At 45.5% G+C, this 22,452-nt stretch overlaps 1 protein-coding gene across 12 annotated transcripts in view; it reads right to left on the bottom strand.

The window, feature by feature from the left end:
- Positions 1-22,452, bottom strand: part of DMD (dystrophin) — a 1,855,422-nt gene that overhangs the window by 303,807 nt on the left and 1,529,163 nt on the right. Inside the window, exon 1 of one of the 12 annotated variants that reach the window (XM_034754741.1) lies at positions 13,800-13,853. The exons of the other annotated variants lie outside the window; for them this stretch is intronic. Coding sequence (XP_034610632.1) covers positions 13,800-13,838 — 39 coding nt within the window. The 5' untranslated portion in view covers positions 13,839-13,853. Of the gene's footprint in view, positions 1-13,799; positions 13,854-22,452 lie in introns of those variants that run through there. 12 annotated transcript variants of the gene reach the window in all.

The raw sequence follows: 22,452 nt of genomic DNA, 5'->3' as shown, positions 1-22,452 counted from the left end.
GACCTTACTACTGTCTGGGGACTGAGTGATGAAATCCATCATAACTTGGAACTGATTTGAAAGTAGGTATGCTCTGGCTGGGACTGAATACAGGGGTGCTCCAATCAAATCTGTAGTCTGCATGGGAGCCGAAATAGAGTTTTCTGTGTTCATTTGGAGACCTAATGCTTGGACGAGTAGGAGCAAGGAGAAAGTTGCCATTGAACTTCTTGATATGACTATCTTGTGAGCATCCAGTTGTCCAGGTAGGGGAACACTGATGAACTGTCATGATGCAGATGTGCTGCCACTACTGATAATACATTCATGAATACTCTTGGTGCTGTTGAGAGGTCAAAGAGCAGCACTCTGTATTAATAAAGGTGTAGGCCAATGGTAAAATGCAGAAACCTCCTACTCGCAGGCAGCATGTGCATGTGGAAATAAGTATCCTTCAAATTGAGAGCTGTGAACCAGTCGCCTTGGTCTAGTGAGGGGATTATAGAGGCCAAGGTGGTAACTCTGAACCTCAAGCAATGGATGAAGACATTCAGCTGTTTGAGATTTAGTATGGGCCTCCAGCCTTTTTTCTTCTTGGGGATGAGGAAATATCTTGAATAAAAACCTTTTCCTCTTGGGCTGGGGTGAAACCAGCTCTAAATCTCTCAGTAGGAGCAGGAAGTCTACTTCCTGCCTGAGTATTCTCTCATGAGAGGGGTCCCTTAGGAGGGTCAAGGAAGGGGATTTGGGAGGAGGGACTGACATGAATGAACTCTATTGTATATCCAATGGTGATTACTTCCAGAACCCATCTGTCTGATGTTATAGGGCACCGTGCCAAGGAAAAGTGAGCTATATGACCACCAAAAGGGGTGGATAATTCTGAACCAGGTAGACTTGCTGGAAGGACTGGTTTGTGGCTCTCAGAGGTGCCACCAAGAGAGCTGCTTGGTGGGAGGCTGGGGCTGTGAGGAGAATAAAGGAGGAACCTTCTGTTTTCTGTGCTGTAGTTTCTGATGTTTTCAAGAGAGGGTCATAAGGCCCCTGGTGGTAGAAGGTTGATGAGTGGAGCACTGCCAATGGTAAGACTGAGGCTTAGGATATTTTCTTCATGGTTCCGCAGTATAAATTCACAGAGAGTGGAGAGTTGCTCTCGAGTCCTTGAGGGTATGTAATGATTTGTCCATTTTTTTTCTGAATAGCTTATTTCCCTCAAAGGGCAGATCCTCCATGGTTGATTGGACTTACTTGGGAAATCCGGAGGATTGGAGCCACAAAGCCCATCTCATCATTATAGATGTTGCCACTGAGTGGGAGGCTGTATCCGCTGCATCTATTGGGCCTAGAGGGCAGACTTAGGTAGCAATTTACCTTTCTCAAGGATTGCTTGGAACTGCAGTTCTTGAGGCAGCTTTTTGACAAAATCAGAGAACTTATTATAATGAATAAAATCACACTTTGCCACTAAAGCCTGTTAGTTTGCTATACTGAACTGTAAACTAATGGAAGTGAAATTCTTTCTACCAAAGAGTCCTAGGAGTTTGGTCTCCTTACCTGTGGATGTAAAACTGGGATGGGTTTTGCTTGTTCCTTTCAGTGACAGCCTGCACCAACAAAGAGTTTGGAGTGGGGTGTGAGAATAAGGATTCAGCCCCTGTAGATGGTACAAATATTCCTTTTCCATTCTTTTCAGAGCAGGAACTCAGGTGGCCAGAATATGTCAGTCCACCTTGGTTGGTTCTAAGATGGAATCATTGACTGGCAAGGTTGTCTTACTAGGGACATGGGCTCTGGAGGATGTCTAGTAACTTGTGCGGAGTATCCTGTACATATTCCAGGGGGATCTGGTGCATATCTGTGATTCTCCTTAGGAAGTCTGGAATAGTCTACAGTTGTCCATTGGTGATGGTAAGGGTGGTGTGGCCGACTCATCTGGTGAAGACCATTAGAACCCTCCAGGGGCTTTTTGATCTGATTGGTCAGTTTGATCCTCTTCCTCAGAGTATTCCCGGGTGGACAGAGGTTCTTCCCTACATGAGGATATGTGCTGAGGATCCAGTTCTGTAAGTCTGTAATTGGGAAGTTTTATATATGGATTCTAGGGGGTCCAAAAGGCCAATGAGAGGGATTATAGGAGTAATGGGGTGGTTCCCAGTGAGAAGGGTACCACTAGTCCTGAGCCAGGCAGTCTCCGCTGTGGGTGTGGGAAGGTGCCCACAATCTTAGAGCCTCTATTGCAATGGTTCTCAACCTATTTACTGTTGTGGGTCACATATGCAGCAGTGTGTTATGTGGGCAGCATCCACACAATATATATACACTGCCTGTATGGCCCTGAGGATATCACATGAGCCACAGCTGTGTGATGATTTGGTTGCGAGTTGAGAACCACTGCTTGATTTGATAAGGCCAGTGAAGCTCTCCCACTACTCTCAGATTCATCAGAGGAGTACGAGGCCTCTGTATCATTGGGCAGAGCTACTGGTACCAGAAGTGGTCTTACTATGCCTCAGCTGGTAGACTGTACAGGTGACTGTTGAACAGATGGCACTGGGACTAGATCCAACAGCACTGGTGATTTGGTGTCCTCCAGAATAGTATACCTGACCTCCATATTTGGGCTTCCTGTCTCTTGATGGTCTAGGGCAGATGGTGGTTCTTAGTCCTTGCTCCTTTGCCTCACCAGTGCAGAGGATGGTCCCAACACTTCTCCAGACAGAGGTCCTGGGGCATTCTTGCCTCTCAGTGCCAAGGAACTGGTACTCCGTTCCTTCTTATCTCCTGACAGACCCGTACCAGGACATGGAGTGTCAACTTAGAATGGGTCAGGGAAGAAGTCCTCTTCTTAGACAAGGTCTTACGGGAGATTTCTCACATTTGTCCCTGTGAGAATGTTTTCTCTTACACTCCTCATGTCTGCCTTGTTCACTGCTAGAATCTTTAACTCTGCCTCCAGCAGTCCAGGAGCTGGAGACAACTATGCTCGAAGGATGCTTTCTCAGTGCCTCTGTCCAATGTACAAGAGCGGTCTTATGGCCAGCACTAGACGGTGGCCTCACTGAATGATCTGTCAGGAATGTTCAGAATCTGAACTCGGGGATTGACAGGTTCAGTTGGGGAAGGACCGAGGGACAAGAATTTTCCTGATGCAATAAAAAAAAAAAAGTTGTGGTCATCTCTGACCAGGAAAGAGTGGGACCAGACTATGCAGATCTGCAATCCTGGGGTCTTGGGCAGGCTAGGTCAAGAGCGTAGAGGAAGTAAGGGTATGCCAGGCCCTAAAAGCTCGCTAAAACTAACCCTAACACTAAAATCAAAGTTTTATCAGAACAGGAGACCTGTTTACAATCATTTACACTAATAAAACAAAGAATGCTAGCTAAAGCTGTGGACCGCTGAAGAAGTGCCATCTCAGGCCATGGTGGTAGAAAGGAACTGGTATGGCAGTTGGTCTGCACCACCCCTTATGCCCTTGGTTCAGAGCACAAGGAAGAGAAGGGGGCAGGCACGGACACCGCTAATGAAAAATCATCCAATGTGCACCTCGAGTGGAATACACATAGGAAAAAACACTGAAAGAAGTTTGCAGGACGATATGTCCAGTATTACCATGCAGATTGAGGATGGGGTATGTCTTTAACCTCATCTGACCCAGCTATGTCAAACTACCTTTGCCACCTGCACTCGCTGAAATCCTGACATTCCTAATAATGACAAGCTTCCCTATTGCCACAAACTCACACCCCCAAATGTACAGAAATCTGCGTAAGGCCCCATGTGTTTTACATTGCACAAAGCCCTTAAAACACAGCTATGGCTCTGGTTTTGAAAACTAGAAGAATATACAATATAGCTCTTGGGATCATCCATGTCACACAGATTCTTCCTTTAGGGATTCATCATGGTTCAGGATAGTTTATCAGAAATAAGTAATTAATTGACGTCAAGCCTCATCTTATCCCACAAGCAATATATAAAAAGACATGACATATGGCAAAATGCCATAATTATTTTTTGACAATACATCAGAGAGAAAGATCAGTCATGTATCTGACTTCCCTGGCTCATTTTTCTTTAATTACAAAAGGTTGGAAATGGAAAAAAAATCCTACAAAGAAGTAATTAGTTAGAATAATTGGATCACATCTGAGTTAGACTAGAACACACAAATTAATTCTGTCCAGCTGACAAAATATTTACTTCCGATGCAAGTAAGGGAGAGACAGAATTAACTAAGTAATACTTTTAAGAAATTAAAAAACTTAATTCCCCCATCTATAGACCAAATTCTATCATTGAACTTGTACTTTTAACTCCCACTGATGATAATAAAGTAACACTAAGAACTTTAAATTTCCATACCCTTAACTTATCCACTGAAGTCAATGTGTTTAGTTAAATAGGACTTCAATAAGAAAAAGACAACACTACCTGAATAAATGAGCCCCACCTGAGGGCAGAATTTATCCCCAAGGCATTGAGAATTGTAATAAATAAATAAACAACCTACTTACAAAAGAGGCTATCAAGTTTTATTGAGTGATGTGGTAAATATTGACTGAGGTGAAGGCAAGATTTACATTTACCTTGAAGTTAATAAATGTTGATGCTCACCAAAACAAAGTCAGGATGTTTATTGTTACATGTCTTCATAAGAATGGCTGGGCCGTTCTAGCCCAGTATCCTGTCTTCCAAAAGTGGCCAATGCCAGGTGCTTCAAAAGGAATGAACAGAACAGGCAATCTTTGAGTGATCCATCCCCTGTTGTCTGCTCCCAGCTTCTGGCAATCAGAGGCTAGGACCACCCACAGCTTGGGATTGCATCACTGACCTTGTTGGCTAGTAGCCATCGATGGAGCTATTTTCCATGAACTTATCTAGTTCTTTTTTGAACCCCATTACAGTTTTTGCTTTTATCCAAAATATCTAGAAATCTTTCCAAAATATAATGTTTTTTCCCTATTTGTCTATAATCCTAGAAGAAGAGAGGACCAGAAAAACTATCATAAAATGATGTAGATAAAAATTAATTGGCTAAAGAGTGTTCCAGATCCATATAATAAACTTTCCATCAATGCAAATAACTGAAATATCTGGCCTCTTCATTTTTAAATCACCTGCAAACATTTTATTTTTATGAAACGTCTTATATACAAGAACTAAAGGCTAAATATTTTAATATTTATAAATATTCATTTAATAATAATTTATTCTAATGAACATATTACAGTGGGTATACACAAGGCATAAATTATGTAATTCCTTTATGCCTCCCCTCCTTCCTTGTCACTACCCTAGCTACTTGTATTTCTCTCTTGCACGCACTTCTTTTTTCTCACACTCCTTCGCTTACCTGAGAGGTTATTAGCAAGTGCAAATGAGCAGCAATGGGACTTATGTGAACCTGTTGCCACTGATCCCACTTCTCTCAGCTACCTAATATTACAAAATCTCCAAAGAATAAGTGGCTCCAGAAAGCCAGGGTAATACTGTAGGCAATGCAGGAGGAACAGTGAGGCAAGGGATAGCAAAGGATGAGGAGGGAGGGGTAGGAATGCAGGAAGAGAAAGGGTACAGGGAAGGGAGAGGAAGGATGAAAACTGCAAATAATAAAACTTGATTTTTTAATGTCTATGTGTCCAAATATTTACAATTGGAATTAAGGTAAGTAGTTATAAGAAATTTTCTCTGATCATTTTAGTATTTTATGTTATATTTTAAAGTTAATTAATTGCTTATTTTTTCAACCGCCAAAAAAATAAAATTACCCATACTCCCTGCTGAGTGTGTGTTCATCAAAACACCAGAGTTGACACACAAGACACTGGTGTGCAAATATTGGATGTTGAAATTGAGTACTTATTTACCATCCTCCTTGTTGATGAATACTAGTTTTACTTATCTCAATAACAGCAAATGAGGAGGATGATATGTGCATATGAATTCTGGTTGGTGAACATCATAAGAACAGCCATATTGGGTCAGACCAGTGGTTTATCTAGTCCAGTATTTTGTCTTCCAACAGTGGCCAATACCAGGTGCTTTAGAGGGGATGAACAGAACAGATACTCACTTCAAATGCTCAGAGAAGGTAAACAACAGAAAATTGTTTAAATGACTTTTCAAAAAATGATGAGCTAGGATTTTTTCCAATGTACGTAACATTTAAGGGCCTGCATGGAGAGAGTTTTTCTCCATAAATGCTCCTGAACAAAGGTCACCCATATGGTGTCTGCTTGTGCTCCCTGAGCCCAAGGAGATGGATGGAAGCAGCATCATTGCTGCCTGAAGTATTAAATGTGCCATGGGTTTGTCTGGGATGGGCACAAACAGGTCTTTGCCCTGCCCCCATAACAACTTGCTATAGAGCAGGTGTAGTGAATTATTTTTTGTCAAGGTCCAAATTTCTTGGTCAAGGTATATTTAAGGTTCAGACTCCAGAGAAAACAATAAAAACAACGACAATAATAATGATAAGTAAATAAAAATATTTCAGGGTCCGTTCAAAAGCATCTTGTGGTCTGGATTTGGCCCGTGGTCCATCTATTGACTCCTTCTCCTATAGAGTTTCACTGGGCAGTGAGGGGACATATGGTATACTAGCTCAGTAGCTGTATGATCTGCTTCTGCTGCTGTGTTGAGGAGGTTAGTGAAACAGAAATTAAAAGGTACAGTACCAAAAATAAAATCCCTGCAAGCTGCGTGGAAACTTTTTAAAGATACCATAATAGAGGCTCAACTTAAATGTATACCCCAATTTAAAAAACATAGTAAGAGAATCAAAAAAGAGCCATCGTGGTTAAACAACGAGTAAAAGAAGCAGTGAAAAGCAAAAAGGCATCCTTTAAAAAACAGAAGATAAATCCTAATGAGGAAAATAGAAAAGAGCACAAACGCTGGCAAATGAAGTGTCAAAATATAATTAGAAAGACCAAAAAAAGAATTTGAAGAACAGCTAGCCAAAAACTCCAAAAGCAATAGCAATTTTTTTTAATATATCAGAAGCAGAAAGCAGAAGTGTTATTTACTCCTTCTCATAATACAAGAACAAGGGGCCACCAAATGAAATTAATAGGTAGCAGGTTTAAAACAAACACAAGAAAGTATTTTTTCACGCAATGCACTGTCACCCTCTGGAACTCCTTGCCAGAAGGTGTTGTGAAGGCCAATATTATAACGGGGTTCAAAAGGGAGCTAGATAGATTCATGGAAAATAGGTCCATCAATGGCTATTAGCCAGGATGGGCAGGAATGGTGTCAACAGCCTCTATTTGCCAGAAACTGGGATTGGGTGACAGGGCATGGATCACTTGATAACCTGTCCGTTCATTCCCTTTGGGGCACCTGCCATTGGCCACTGTCAGAGGACAGGATACTGGGTTTGATGGACCTTTGGTCTGACCCAGTATGGCTGTTCTTATGTTCACTCTCTTCAATGGATTTAGAAGCATTATGCCGCCTCCTGGCCTCCACAGGCATATCGCCTCCAGCCATTGCCATTTGTGGGACCACTCTCCACTCTGTGTAGCATGGCAGGCTCTTCAGAGCACTGATGTCAATGGAACTATTCCCATACTTTAAGTTAGTCACATGCTTTTAAACCTTGTTGAAATAGGGCCTCGATTCTGCAGCTCTGTGCTGGTGGACTCCCCTGAGCCTGCACAGATATCCACGGAAGTCACTGAGACTCCATGCCTACATGGAACTCCTTCCAGAATCAGGATCCACAGGCCTGCTCCTACAAACATGAACTACCTGTTGTATTACTTACTACCCTAAGTAGTCTAATTTCAGTTGATTGGGATTACTTACAGTAGCAAATTCTGCACTGGAGGTAACTGCTTGCAAGGTCTGATCATAGGGTTGCCAAACGTCCAGTTTCAACCGGAACACCTGGTCAAAAAGGGACTCTGGTGGCTCTGGTCTGCATCACTGACCAAGCCATTAAAAGTCCAGTCAGCGGTGCATCGGGGCTCAGGCAGTCTCCCTGCCTGCCCGGCTCTGTGTGGCTCCTGGAAGCAGCCGGCATGTCCTTGTGGCCCCTAGGAACCGCAGCCAATGGGAGCTGCGGGAGCAGCCCCTGCAGGCATGGAGCCACTGGGCTGGACAGGAGCCACATGGAACCAGGGCAGGCAGGGAGCTGGCTTTAGCCCTGCTGCGCCACTGCCCAGGAGCCACTTGAGATAAGCACCACCCAGCTGGAACCCTCACCCAAACCACTTCCTGCACCCCAAACCCCAGCCCCAGATTGGAACCCGCTCCCGCACCCTAACTCCCTCCCAGTGCCTGCATCCCCTCTCTCACCCAGCCCCTGCCCCAGCCCTGAGCCGCCTCCTGCACCCCAAGCCCCTCATCTCCTGCCCCACCCCAGAGCCCACACCCCCAGCCAGAGCCTGCACCTCCTCCTGCACTCCCTCTCCTTGCCCCAGCCCTGTGCCTGCTCCCCCACTCTGAACCCCTCGACTCCAGCCCAGAGCCCCCTTCTGCACACCAAACCCTCATCCCTAGCCCCACTCCAGGGCCCGCTCCCCCAGCCGAAGCCCTCATCCCCTACTGCACCCTAAACTCCAACCCCAGCCCTGAGCCCCCTCCTGCACCCAAACTGCCTCCTGGAGCCTGGAGCCCGCACTCCCTCCCACACCTCAACACCCTGCACCAGCTCGGAGCCCTGTCCCACACATAGGCACCAACTTTCTCCGGCGCCGGTGGGTGCCCACCCCCCCGCCCCTTTCCCTGGCCCCGTCCCGACTCCACCCTTTCCCCGCCCCTAGTCCCGGCCCCATTCCAATCCCATCCCCAAAGTCACCACCCTAACTTTGCCTCCTCCCTGCCCCGATTGGATCCCTTTCCCCAAATCCCTGCCCCGGCCCTGCTGCTTCCCCCAGCGCGCCACGTTCCCCCTCCTTCCTCCCTGCCCCGTGAATCAGCTGTTTTGCGGCACAAGCACTAGGAGGGAGGGGGGGAGAAGCAGGACACAGTGGCATGCTTGTGGAGGAGGCGGAGGTAAGCTGGAGCGGGGGGGGGCAGGGCGGGACACTGCCCGTGTGTGCTAAGCACCCACCAATTTTTTTCCATAGGTGCTTCAGCCCCAGAGCACCCACAGAGTCAGCGCCTATGGTCCCACACTTTGAACACTTCATTTCTGGCCCCACCCAGAGCCCTCACCCCCTCCTGCCCAAGCCCAATGGAAGTGAGTGAGGGTCGGGGAGAGTGAGAACTGGATGGAGGGGGAATGGAGTGAGTGGGAGGCAGGGCGTTGGAGAAAGGTTGGGTCAGGGGTGGGGTCTCAGTGAAGGGGCGGGGCAAGGGTGTTCGGTTTTGTGCGATTAGGAAGTTGGCAACGCTATCTGATTATTGAATGACAGTGGCTGGCTTGCAAACTCCAGAAAATCCTATGTAAACTAAATTAACTAAATTAAACTGCATTGGCAATTGCAGGCCATTTTGCCCTGCATTTTCTACAACATATCTCCCTTGCCAGGTTCTACGGAATATTTTAACTAAAATTATTTTCAAGTGTAAGTGGATTTGGATTTTTTTTTTATTTAAAGAATATAGCATTTTAAGCTGTCGTGGGATAAGAGGGAAGGTCCTCTCATGGATTGGTAACTGGTTAAAAGATAGGAATAAATGGTCAGTTATCAGAATGGAAAGACGCAAATAGTGGTGTCCCCCAGTGGTCTGTACTGGGACCAACCAGTCCTATTCAACATATTCATAAATGATCTGGAAAAAGGGGTAAATAGTGAGGTTGCAACATTTGCAGATGATACAAAACTACTCAAGATAATTAAGTCCCAGGCAGACTGTAAAGAACTACAAAAGGTTCTCTCAAAACTGGGTGACTGGGCAACAAAATGGCAGATGAAATTCAATGTTAATAAATGCAAAGTAATGCACATTGGAAAACATAATCCCAACTATACATATAATATGATAGGTCTAAATTAGCTATTACCACTCAAGAAAGATCTTGGCATCATTGTGGTTAGTTCTCTGAAAACATCCACTCAATGTGCAGCGGCAGTCAAAAAAACGGACAGAATGTTGGGAATCATCAAGAGAGGGATAGATAATAAGACAGAAAATACCATATTGCCTCTATATAAATCCATGATATGCCCATACCTTGAATACTGTGTGCAGATGTGGTTGCCCCATCTCAAAAAAGATATATTGGAATTGGAAAAGGTTCAGAGAAGGACAACAAAAATGATTAGGGTATGGAACAGCTTCTGTATGAGGAGAGATTAATAAGATGGGGACTTTTCAACTTGGAAAAGAGATGACTAAGGGGGGATATGATAGAAGTGTATAAAATCATGACTCGTATGGAGAAAGTAAATAAGAAGGTGTTATTTACTCCTCATAACACAAGAACTTGGGGTCACCAAATGAAATTAATAGGCAGCAGGTTTAAAACAAACAAAAGGAATATTTTTCACGCAATGCACAGTTAGTCTGTGGAACTCTTTGCCAGAGGATGTTGTGAAGGCCAAGACTATAACAGGGTTCAAAAAAGAACTAAATAGTTCATGGAGGTCCATCAATGACTATTAGCCAGGATGGGCAGGGATGATGTTCCTAGCCTCTGTTTGCCAGAGGCTGGGAATGGGCGACAGGGAATGGATCACTTGATTATCTGTTCTCTTCATTCCCTCTGGGGCACCTTGCACTGGCCACTATCGAAGACAGGACACTGGGCTAGATGGACCTTTGGTCTGCCCAAGTATGGCCACTCTTATTTTATCTCAGTGACTTCACACCACAGCGGTTACCCTTAAAAGTTACTTCTCTTTTGAAAGAGATCTCTGGAGCCAGTAGTATTTCTCATTTTAAGTATAGGCAATCCCTTTCAGCACAGTAGAATCTTTCAATAAAAAACAAACTTTTTAAATGCAACCACTGTAGGTGTGTTTTTGTATGGTATAATGTTTGTATAGCATAAGGTTGTATGGTATAATGTATGTATTGCTTTAATTGTAAAATCTAAACATGGTTCTAAGGCTTAGGAGAAAGGAACACAGAGCTGGAAATCAGAAGCATGTTTTCAAGTCACTGAAGAAGCAATAATGCCATAATCTAGGCAAGAGTGCCTCAGAAAAAACAAAGCATTGAGTCAACATGATTTTTGGTTATTGTATGGAGCACCTAGCCTGAAGCAACCAAACTCTGTTCCCATGGGAACATTTTATCTTCTAAATCATTTGCTCTTCTTTCAATCCATCCGTGGAACTTTTATTGGGTGTTATCATGGGAGCATTTACAGAGCAATTTCCATAATGATAAAATCTTTTCAAATGAGATTTAAAATGTAATTAAAGGGCAGATTTTATGCATTAAAGACATTGTTGTGAAATGGCCATATATCATCATGTCACAAAGTCTCCTTTTCAACAACCCTATGGCATGACCCCAATTCCAGTCTGGTATGATTACATCTCTGAGTTTCATGCTAATGAGTTGATTAAAAAGAGAGATAGAAAGGTCTCTCTCTATTGGGGAGATATGCCTATGAATATCGTTAAGACATTTCTACGATCCCTGCACAATTTTCAAGATAACAAATGATAAGAGATACTTTTCCAGCAGTGCAGCAAATGTTGACAAGTGATAGCTAAAGGGATCACCTTGCCCTGCAAAAAAACATCTCTGTAAATCCCAGAAACTGCTGTTGTGGTTTGAAATGCAATTGCTGAGAAACTGGGAGTTGCATAGTACAAGTTTTAAAAGAAAGACAGGACTAAAATTCATGTTTGGAAGCTTTTCTGATACAAGAGAAGATAGAATATCTTTCTTTAGCAAATTGGACCCTGTCTTCAGAAAAATATTATCTGCTGGTTTGTAAAAAAGACAGAACAGCTTTAAACATGCAAACTTTCACTCATGTGATTCGTCTTTGGAGACAGTGGGTAGGATTTTTCAAAAGCACGTAAGTGAAAGTCACATTGTGCTTGGTGCTTTAGTAAAGCCTATTTCCTCATCTCCAGGAGTCCATTTTCTCCTTCAACTGTGAATGGCAGCCACTTGAAGGATTAAAGATTTTTTTAAACATGTAACATTAAAAGGAATGGCAGAGAATTTCCTACTATGACTTGTGATGAGTTATCTGCATTTTTAATGTACACCTGTAAGCATAAAAATAGTAGAGCATAAATCATTTTTAAAAATTAATGTTTAAATGGAAAAAATTATCACCTCCTGACCCCTACATAAATAGGAATCTAGGGAGATATCAAATCACATCAGTTAATAAACAGGACAGATGTTAGCCTAGCAAAAATACTGTAAAGAGTTAATGCTTCAGTTAACGGTGCATAATAAACATACAGGAAAAAGAAACACCACTAGTTCTGTTACTAGTTTGTGAACATTGCTGCAGTGGGAAGCTATGGCATGGATTCTCAGCTACAGTTTTTAATTTTCCTCTGATGAATAAGTACAGGCCACTGCTGGAGTTCACTAGACACAGGGCTAATCAGCTGAGCCAATCAGGCGACTTCTGTTTTCCTAAATACCCTTCCTAATATTTATGTCACTGTAAGAACATACACAGTAATCACTGGATATGCAGGAAAACCTATGTGCTTAATCAACCTGCAGTGGTCAGGCATGGTACACTACTGGATAGAGCACTAGGACTCAGGAGACTTGAGTTCTATTGATGACTCTACCACAGGCCTGCTGGGTGACCTTGGGCAGTCACTTCACTAACCTGTGCTTCAGTTTCCCCATCTGTTAAATGGAGACACTGATACTGACTTCCTTTATAAAAAGTGCTTTGAGATCTACTCAATGAAAAGTACTATATAGGAGGTGTGTATTATTATTATAAACACTGGAACACACTTGATCAACCTCATTAACATCCCAAATCACTTCAATAAATTCAATTAAACTAATCTAAGTCAGAGGGAGTGGTTGGCAAGGCAGTCACTGGAATTCAGTTCCTCCCCAGGTTGCTAATAGCCTGAATTCATTAGCCTTCAGGGTGCACTGTAAGGCCCACATTTTCTCCTTTGCTCATGAGGTAATTAGTGTGGTGATATGGCGCTCTAGAGATGGTGTATGGCTTAATTTATTTCTATTATATTTTTTCCCCTGGGTCATTCCATCTTATCTGAAGAAAATGATGAATTTGTTAGAGTATCGTCAACATATTGTCAAGCACTGAATAGGTGACTTTATCTTAGTTTAATAAAAAACCAATAAATAAAATCCAATAAATAAAATCATACAAAAATCCACAACACAATTGTAACAATGAAGATCTACTTATTCATTTAGGGTTTGATCCAAAGGGAGCCTTGCCATTGACCTCTGTGGGATAGGGTCAGGCCTTTAGTAGTCTATTTAATAAGACACAATTACAACAGTATTAATATTTTGTTGGCAAAATGGTTGTTTTACTATGTGTCTATCTAAATGTACACCTTGATCAAAACCAAACGTAATGTTAGATTGAGCCCACTGCAAGGCACAGGAACTCCTAGGGATCAAATGTATCCTTGAGCACTTTATATTTACAGAATATTCATCCCTCAGCATTGAGATATTTTTACTTTGTGGTGTGACTGAGTCAAATATTTGCCAACAGTGACTTTTAGTTTATGGCCTGCAGTGTAGCAGTGATGGATAATTGACAGAGTTCTTTTTTGAAAAATGAAATCAGTGGGAGCTGCAGTGCTTAGCACCTGAGAAAATCAGGGCACTTCTAGTCAAGTGCCTAAATATTTGGAAGAAAAATATTACACACATACCTTTCTGAAACTATTAGAGCACTATAAGTTAATGTAGGTTTCAGATGACAGACTACTTACTGTACAGATGTTGCACTTGTTTGCTCCAGTCCCAATCATTCCAGTGAAAGTCTAGCTCCATTGTATCTCTATCTTCTGTCAGTATACTAACCCCCTCAACCTCTTGGCAAATTTTTCAAAAAATAATTATGCTGCTACTTCCAGTGCTTCTAATTCCTTTCCCCACTCTTGCCAGAGATGAAAGAGTAGCAGCTCAAAGGCAGCATCGTTCTCAGTAGGAACATTTGCTTCCACTCAGTTACTCAGCCAAGGTCTCACTGCCTGTTTTCATTTCCATGCAAAGTCCTGCAGGATAATTTGGAGAGCAGCTACCTCTATTAGTTCCACGCACATCCCACTGCTTCCAATTAGTACTGATTTTCTCTTACAAGAAGCAGCCAGAAAGGCTGAACTGCACAACTTCCTCAAAGCCGGGGGAGGAAAACTTGGGGAAAAAGAATGGGAAAGTTTCCTCTTTCTGTCTTTATGAGCTATAAAATACATCTGAGGCTTATTTATTACAAATCATTGCTCTTAGGGAGGACAGTGATTTTTATGTGTGGATGGATATGTTGGTGTTGTGGGATTAGTTTGAAGTTTGTACACACCAAATATGTTAAAATAAAATTGTTCATATTTTATCACATTAGTATTTCAAACCATCTCTTTTTATACTTATCAAATAAACAAAGGATGGGCAATCCCCTTCCAGATTAAAAAGGAAAATTTACATGTTAAAAACACAAAATTAAAGCATAGACTTTTTTTTACAGTAGAAAAGCATTCCTCTTATTTTCTCCACTGATCACTTTAGTTCTTTCTGCCACAAATCTCTGCTGTAACCTTGTTTTTATAAATTCTGATGTGTCACTCTTTTGTTGGCAACATGTTTGATGCCTGGAGACAATCTGTACATTAGTTTCACAACATGATGTTCTATTAATTAAAACATGATAAACTGTTATTAAAACTCTAAAGAGAACAACATGAGAACAGAAACTAGATGCCTCATACATAATACATTCAGAAATACTGATATGTGGATAGAAAAAAGCTTTTAAGGGTTCTAGAACGGTTTTTTAAAGTTTTTTTTTTTTAAACATGATGGAATTTTCTACTAGCAGTGTCTTCTATTTCAACTATTATTGCTAATTGAAATTCAAAAGCTATGCTAAAGTTACATTTAAATACCTTTTTCAAGAGCAGATTAAATAAGTGGGAATGATATAGGGATGAGTGCTGCAAAATGCAAAGGAGAACATTTGAAGCAGGCTGAAATTTTTCAGATGAAACTTTTTTAGCAGATTCGAGTGGACCAAAACATTTTACAAATTTGCGTTGAATTTGCCAAAAATTTTTTGGTCAGACCAAAACAACCAATCAAACAAACAAAAAAAAATCAAAATGAAACATTTTGATATTTCAATTTATAATGATTTTTTGTTTAGAATGTTATTGCAATTTTATTTTTTTTTTTTTTTAAAAACCTTGAAAATGAAATTAAACATTTCACTTTAGGTTGAAATAAATGTTTCATTTTTGACAAACAAAATATTAATTTGGCCCAAAATAACATTTTTTTTTTTGGTTTGCCAAAATATTCTAAAATATTTTGTTTAGGGTTGACCAGAATTTTTTTTGTGTGTGTGTGTGGTACTAGCAAACACAAAATTCAGTTATATGCACAGCTCTAGGCACACTTAACGTAAGTTTTTATATATGGCCAAACACTATATATGGGTCCAATGTTCTCCTAAGCAAACTGATTCTCTGGAAAACCCAAATATAGAAATGGAAACTGTGAAAACCAGATTCACTGATATTCTTTCTTAACCCCACACGTGTAGATGCTTTTAGGTCCCCACAAATTCAGAGGACCCAACAGAGAAGTCTGCATGCCTCTTGTTTCTGCTTTGTTACACAACTTCCAATTCCTCTGCTGCTTCCCTCTCTTAGGCCTGGTCTACACTAGGAGGTTATGTCGAATTTAGCAGCGTTAAATCTAATTAACCCTGCACCCGTACACACAACGAAGCTATTTAGTTCGACATAGAGGTCTCTTAAATTCGATTTCTGTACTCCTCCCCAACGAGGGGAGTAGCGCTAAATTTGACATGGCCATGTCGAATTAGGGTAGGTGTGGATGGAAATCGACGCTAATAGCTCCGGGAGCTATCCCACAGTGCACCACTCTGTTGACACTCTGGACAGCAGTCCGAGCTCGGATGCTCTGGCCAGCCACACAGGAAAAGCCCCGGGGAAATTTGAATTCCTTTTCCTGTCTGGCCAGTTTGAATCTCATTTCCTGTTTGGACATCGTGGTGAGCTCAGCAGCACTGGCAACGACGCAGAGCTCTCCAGCAGAGGTGACCATGCAATCTCAGAATAGAAAGAGGGCCCCAGCATGGACCGATCGGGAAGTCTTGGATCTGATCGCTGTGTGGGGCGATGAGACCGTGCTTTCGGAGCTGCGATCGAAAAGACGGAATGCAAAAATCTACGAGAAGATCTCAAAAGCCATGACAGAGAGAGGATACAGCCGGGATGCAACGCAGTGCCGCGTGAAAATCAAGGAGCTGAGACAAGCGTACCAGAAGACCAAAGAGTCAAACGGACACTCCGGATCCCAGCCCCAGACATGCCGTTTCTACGAGGCACTTCATTCCATTCTAGGTGCGGCCGCCACCACTACCCCACCACTGACCATGGACTCTGAGGATGGAATATTGCCGACGGCCGCTTCCTCGGAGATGTTAGCGGATGGGGAAGATAAGGAAGGTGAGGAGGAGGATGAGGCAGTCGACAGCGCTTATAACGCTGATTTCCCAGACAGCCAGGATCTCTTCATCACCCTCACAGAGATCCCCTACCAACCGTCCCCAGGCGTTAACCCGGACCCTGAATCAGGGGAAGGATCAGTCGGTAAGTGTTTTAAACATGTAAACATTTATTTTGAACAGAACAGGAATATTATCAGTGGGTTTTTCACGATTTGTTTGCCCTAGGCGCTTATCGTTTTAGTCCTTGGCAGTGCAACTACTGCAAAAGAATCTAACAATGTCCAGTTTATCATGATTAGTTTGCCCTAGGCGCTCTACCTTTTAGTCCTTGCCAGTGCAGCTACTGGAAAAGAAGATCTTTATGTACAGGGATAAAGTTGAAATCCTCATGGGACATCTCCACGAAGCTCTCCTGGAGGTAATTGGAAAGCCTTTGCATGAGGTTCCTGGGGAGTGCGGCCTTATTGTGTCCTCTGTAGTAGGAAACTTTTCCTTGCCAGGCTATCATCAAGTACTCTGGGATCATTTCCTTGCAGAGCATGGCGGCATACGGCCCTGGTTTTTGCTGGCTTTCACGCAGCATGCGTTCTTTCTCGGTCTCTGAAATTCTCAACAGAGTGATGTCGCTCATGGTGACCTGCTTAGAATTAGGGGAATGTTACTATTAGGACTGCTTGCCTGTTCCTTTACAGAACTCTCACCGGCGGTTTACAGCCATGCGATGGAGGCGGGAGAGGGGCAGTATACAGGGATCTTTCCTGGGGACAGCCGCGAGGGGGTGGGAAAGGGGCAGAGTTTATGCTTGCCGGATTGCTGGCAGCAGGAACTGGCCAACGATAGGAGCATTGCTTTGAACGTGAAAGGAGGGCACAGCTATAATTTAAGTTTTAAGCAGCCAAAAGTCTACGGCTTACCATGTCAGCCTGCTACCCGAATTCTGCTGTCCTGCCCCGGTTGTCTGATCTCCATTGCAAGACCCCAGGCACTGAATGCGAAGGCCAAAAATTCGACCTTGTCCTGAGTGCGCATGTGATAGGTGCTGTGCACGGTCTTGTTCACAGAGAAAGACTATGTTCATTGTTCACAAAACATTATCTTTGTGAGGAATTCACTCCCTTTTTCCCATCCCACAGCTGCGAATGTCTCCCGACCTACCCTGCCATCCCCCTCGCAGAGGCTGGTGCAGATTAGGCAGAGAAAGAAAAGGACACGGGATGACATGTTCTCAGAACTTATGGGCTGCTCCTGAGCCGAGTCGGCACAGCAGACCCAGTGGAGGGAGAACATGTCGCAATATCAGCGAGCACACAGCAAACAGGAGGAGAGGTGGCGGCAGGAAGACCAGCAGGCGACTCAAATGCTGCTTGGACTAATGAGGGAGCAAACGGACACGCTCTGGCGCCTTGTGGATGTTCTGCAGGACCGGAGGCAGGAGGACAGAGCACCGCTACAGTCTATCTCTAACCGCCATCCCCCGCCACAAAGTCCCATACCCCCCTCGCCCAAAGTCCCAAGAAGGAGGGGCGGCAGGTGCCGTGAAAACTGTCACTCCACCCCTGCAGACTACTCAAGTACCAGAAGGCTCTCATTCCCCAAAATTTGATAAGTCCTTTCTTTCCCGTTTCACCCAAGCCCCCGTCCCAGTTTCATCCCCTAAGTGTGTAGTTGTTAATAAAAGATACGTTTCTGTTAATTACTGTATCCATCATGTTCTTTTAGGGGAGACTCTGTTTGAAGTGGGGGAAGGGGGTTGGTAATTGGAGAGGCCAGTCACCTTTACCAGGGTACAGACACGGGGGCAGGTTCAGCAGAAGATCACACACACATTGCAGTCACTAGGCACCCTGGTCAGTCTGGGACGTGGTTTTCATGTTCTGGGGGAGGAGGGATGTGACTTTGTGGCGGGGGAGGGCAGATAGAGATCTTATGCAGCGGTCCTTGTCCTGGATCAGAGAGCCACGCAGCAGGGGATCTGTAACCGTCCTCCCCCGCCACAAAGTCACATAGACCCCACACACAGAGTCCCGAAAAGAAGGGGTGGCAGGCTCCGTTGAAACAACCAGTCCTGCACTGCGGACCTCTCTAGGAGGAGGAGCCTGTCATTCCTCGAGTTTAGAAGTGTTCTTTCCATCGGTACGCCCGCTACCCACCACAGTCTGCGTCCCACTTTCAACACTTTACCGTGAAATGCGTAATAAAGAAAACGGTGTTCATTAACAAAGTTCCATGTCTTTTATTTTTAAACGTGTGTTGGAAGGGGGGAGACGGGGGGGACGGGGTATGTAGCTGGAGAGGATAGTCAACAGTAAGTGTGTAAAGAAACGGGGGCAGGTTCAGCTTCTCTTTAAACAAACTTAATAGTCACAGGTTACCCTGCTCACTGAGGAACCTAGCTTTCAAAGCCTCCCGGATGCTCCACTCCACGTGACGGTGTGTCCAGGCGCCTTTGATCGGAGATCTTCAGTAGCAGTGCCTGGTCAGTCCGCGCGTACACAGCTGTTGTCTTGCAGCATCGTTTGAGTTTGTGCAGTACACGCACAGCCCGACCCCCTCAGTTCCTTCTCTACCGTAGAGTCTTTGTTCTTGAACTCCAAAGTAGAGGGGAGGAGGGTGGGTAATGCAGCACCCACAAGGACACACATCTCGAAGAACCTCAATTACTGTACAAGATGAGAAACTGTCTCTTCTTCGAGTGCTGTCCCTGTGGGTGCTCCACTCAAGGTGAATGTAGAGTAGTACCCACTATGGTTGGGGGGACTTTATGTGCACTGTAGCAGCAGAGAGGACAGTAAGGTATCCGACCTGGCATTCTGTGTGATGGGATAGTGCTTGGCAAAAGTGTGGTCTGATGCCCATGTGGCGGCTTTGCAAATGTCCAGAATGGGTACGTTGTGTAGGAATGCCACAGATGTTGACATGGCTCAAGCACAGGCGTGCACACGGGGTGTGCCCAGGCACACCCTAATGCCCATGGGCCGGATCCAGATCTGGCCCCTCAGGGCTTTGGATCCGGCCTGTGGGATTTGCCCCCCATGGTGCCGCAGGCCCCGCGCTGCTTTCAGAAGCAGCCATCAGGGCACCATGTCTCTGGGGCCAGGGGGTTGCTCCAGGCACCGCCTCCCGAAGCTCCCATTGGCTGGGAACGGGGAACCGCGGCCAATGGGAGCTTCAGGGGAGGTACCTGGAGGCATGGCAAGGGCAGCGTGCAGAGCCCTGTGCCACCCCTCCCCTTCCCCGGGGCTGCACGGGGACATGGTGAGTGGCGCGGCAGGGAGCGTGCCGCTGCGGGTAAGCAGCACCGGGCCGGAGCCTGAACCCCTCCTGCAGCCCCCCTCCCTGCCCCCTGTTGAGCCGGGCTCCCCTTCCCCAGGGCTGGGCTGGCTGCTTTAACAGCCCCATGTGCTCCCTGGCAGCCTCCCACCTGGCAGCACCAACACAGCCACTTAAGGTGGCCACAGCCCCTCTCCCCCAAGACAGCTGCCCCCCTCCAGCACCCAGGGCCCCAAACCTGCCTGCAGCTCCCCGCGCTGGCCGGGGGTCCGGCCACCACTCGGGGGGGTCAGGCCACCCCTGAGCCCAGTCCACCTTAAGTGGGGCCTGGGAGCCAGCAGGCCCAGGACAGGTGGTGAGCCCGGCCCACAACTCCCCCCCCACAGCCCGTCTGCGAGCTCAGCTCCCCGGTGCTGTTCGGGGGCTGTGGCCCGGCACCCTCGGCCCTGAGTCCAGCCCTGGGAGCAGCCCGGCCCCTCTGCGATCCACCCCGGCTGCCTCTGCCCGGCCTGGCCCCAAGCGCCCAGCCCGGCCCCCTCTTCCCGGCCCCTGAGCCTGCCTGCCGGGACGGGGGAGCCCAGATCCCCAGCCCCGGGCCTGCCTACAAACAGCCTATCCTCCTGCACCCCAACTCCCTGTCCTGAGTCCCCTGCCTGCACCTCTCAACCCAAATCCCTGCCCTGAGCCTCCTTCCTGTTCCTCAACTCCCTGCCCTGAGCCCCCTGCCTGCACCTCTCACCCCAGCCCCCTGCCCCCTAACTCCCTGCCCTGAGCCCCTGCCTGCACCTTGCACCCCAACCCCCTGCCCCATAACTCCCTGCCCTGAGCCCCCTGCCTACATCTTGCCCCACAACCCCCTGCCCTGAGCCCCCTGCCTGCACCCTGTACCCCTCCTGCACTCCGCACCCCTCCTGCACCCCAACCCCCTTCCCTGAGCCCCCTTATACACCCCACACCCCTCCTCTGTCCCAATCCCTTGCCCTGAGCCCCTTCCTGCACACTGCACCCCTCCTGAACCCCAACCCCCTTCCCTGAGCCCCCTCATACACCCCACACCCCTCCTCTGCCCCAGTCCCTTGCCCTGAGCTCCTTCCTGCACACAGCACCCACTCCCACACCCTGCCCTTTATGATGTTTGCCTTTAAAAAAAATTCCCTGGGTGCACACCCTAATGAAATGTGCTGCGCACGCCTATGGGCTCAAGTAGAGTGGAACCTGACCCCGGCAGGGGGTTCTATGTTCTGGGTCTGATAGCATGATCTGAAACAGTCTGATATCCACTTGGAAAGTCGTTGCTTGGATATAGCGGCACCCTTAGATTGTTTGGTGTGGAGACAGAGTCTAGGGGATTTACGGAATGGTTTTGTTCTGTCTAAATAGAAGTCTATTGCTCTTCTCACATCAAGGGTGGGTAGTGTGGCCTCCTGTGGGGTTTTGTGTGTTTTAGGGTAGAACGTGGGGAGGTGTTTTGGTTGGTTGACGTGTAATTTGGATGCAAACTTTGGGAGGAATTTAGGGTGAAGTCGCATTGTGTCCTTATCCTTAAAGAAGACTGTATAGGGAGGATTGGCCATCAGTGCGTTTATTTTGCTCACCCGTCTAGCCAATGCGATGGCAACTAGGAATGCTACCTTCAGTGACATGTGTAGTAAAGAGCAGGAAGTTAGGGTTGTAAAGGGAGGACTCACGAGGACCCGGAGGACTAGATTAAAATCCCACGTGGATGTGGGAGGGTGTACTTTGGGGTAAAGGTTCTGAAGCCTCATGAGGAAGCGTTTGGTGGTTGGATATGTAAATGCCAAGAATCCATCAATTCTGTCATGAAAAGCATTAATTGCTACGAGATGTACTTTGATAGAGCTGAATGAAAGTCCTGAATTCTTGAGCTCTACCAGGTAATCCAGCAGTACAGGAAGGAGTGTAGTATAGGGAGTGAGCCCTTTTGCAGGCACCATACACAGAAACGTTTCCACTTTTGAAGGTAAGTATTGTGCGTGGAGTCCTGTCTGCTGTTCAGTAATATGCATTTGACCTGTTCTGAACAGGTTATCTCGTGTACTTGGAACCATGGAGGAGCCACACTTTCAGGTGGAGCTTCTCCAGTTGTGGATGGAGGATCTGACCGTTGTCCTGGGATAGGAGGTCCAACCTCATCAATAGAGTTCGTGGAGGGTACATTGACATGCACAGCAGGTAAAGGTACCTGGCTTTGCCGCCTCTGACCTTGCGTATTAGTGGGATTGATGGGAGTGCATATATAAGTGTCTTGTCCCATCAAATCAGAAAAGCGTCTCCCAGAGAGCAGGGATCGAGCCCTGCTCTGTAGCAAAAGAGAGGGTATTTGCGGTCCTGTGTTGTGGCAAATAGATCGATAGATGGGAATCCCCATAGGTCAAATATTTGTTGTACGCCCCTCAAATTCAGTTCTCATTTGTGTTCCTGTGAAAATTGCCTTCTTAGTGTATCAGCCATAGTATTCTGATATCCGGGTAGGTATGAAGTGGAGATGTTGATGTGGTTCTGGATACACCAGTTCCATAGTTTCATTGCTTCCACGCATAAGGAACATGATCAAGCCCTGCCTTGTCTGTTGATGTAAAACATGCATGTGATATTGTCTGTCA

This window comes from Trachemys scripta, chromosome 1, assembly GCF_013100865.1.
Source record: "Trachemys scripta elegans isolate TJP31775 chromosome 1, CAS_Tse_1.0, whole genome shotgun sequence".
NCBI lineage: Eukaryota > Metazoa > Chordata > Testudines > Emydidae > Trachemys > Trachemys scripta.
This window is presented reverse-complemented; position numbering and strand designations above follow the sequence as displayed.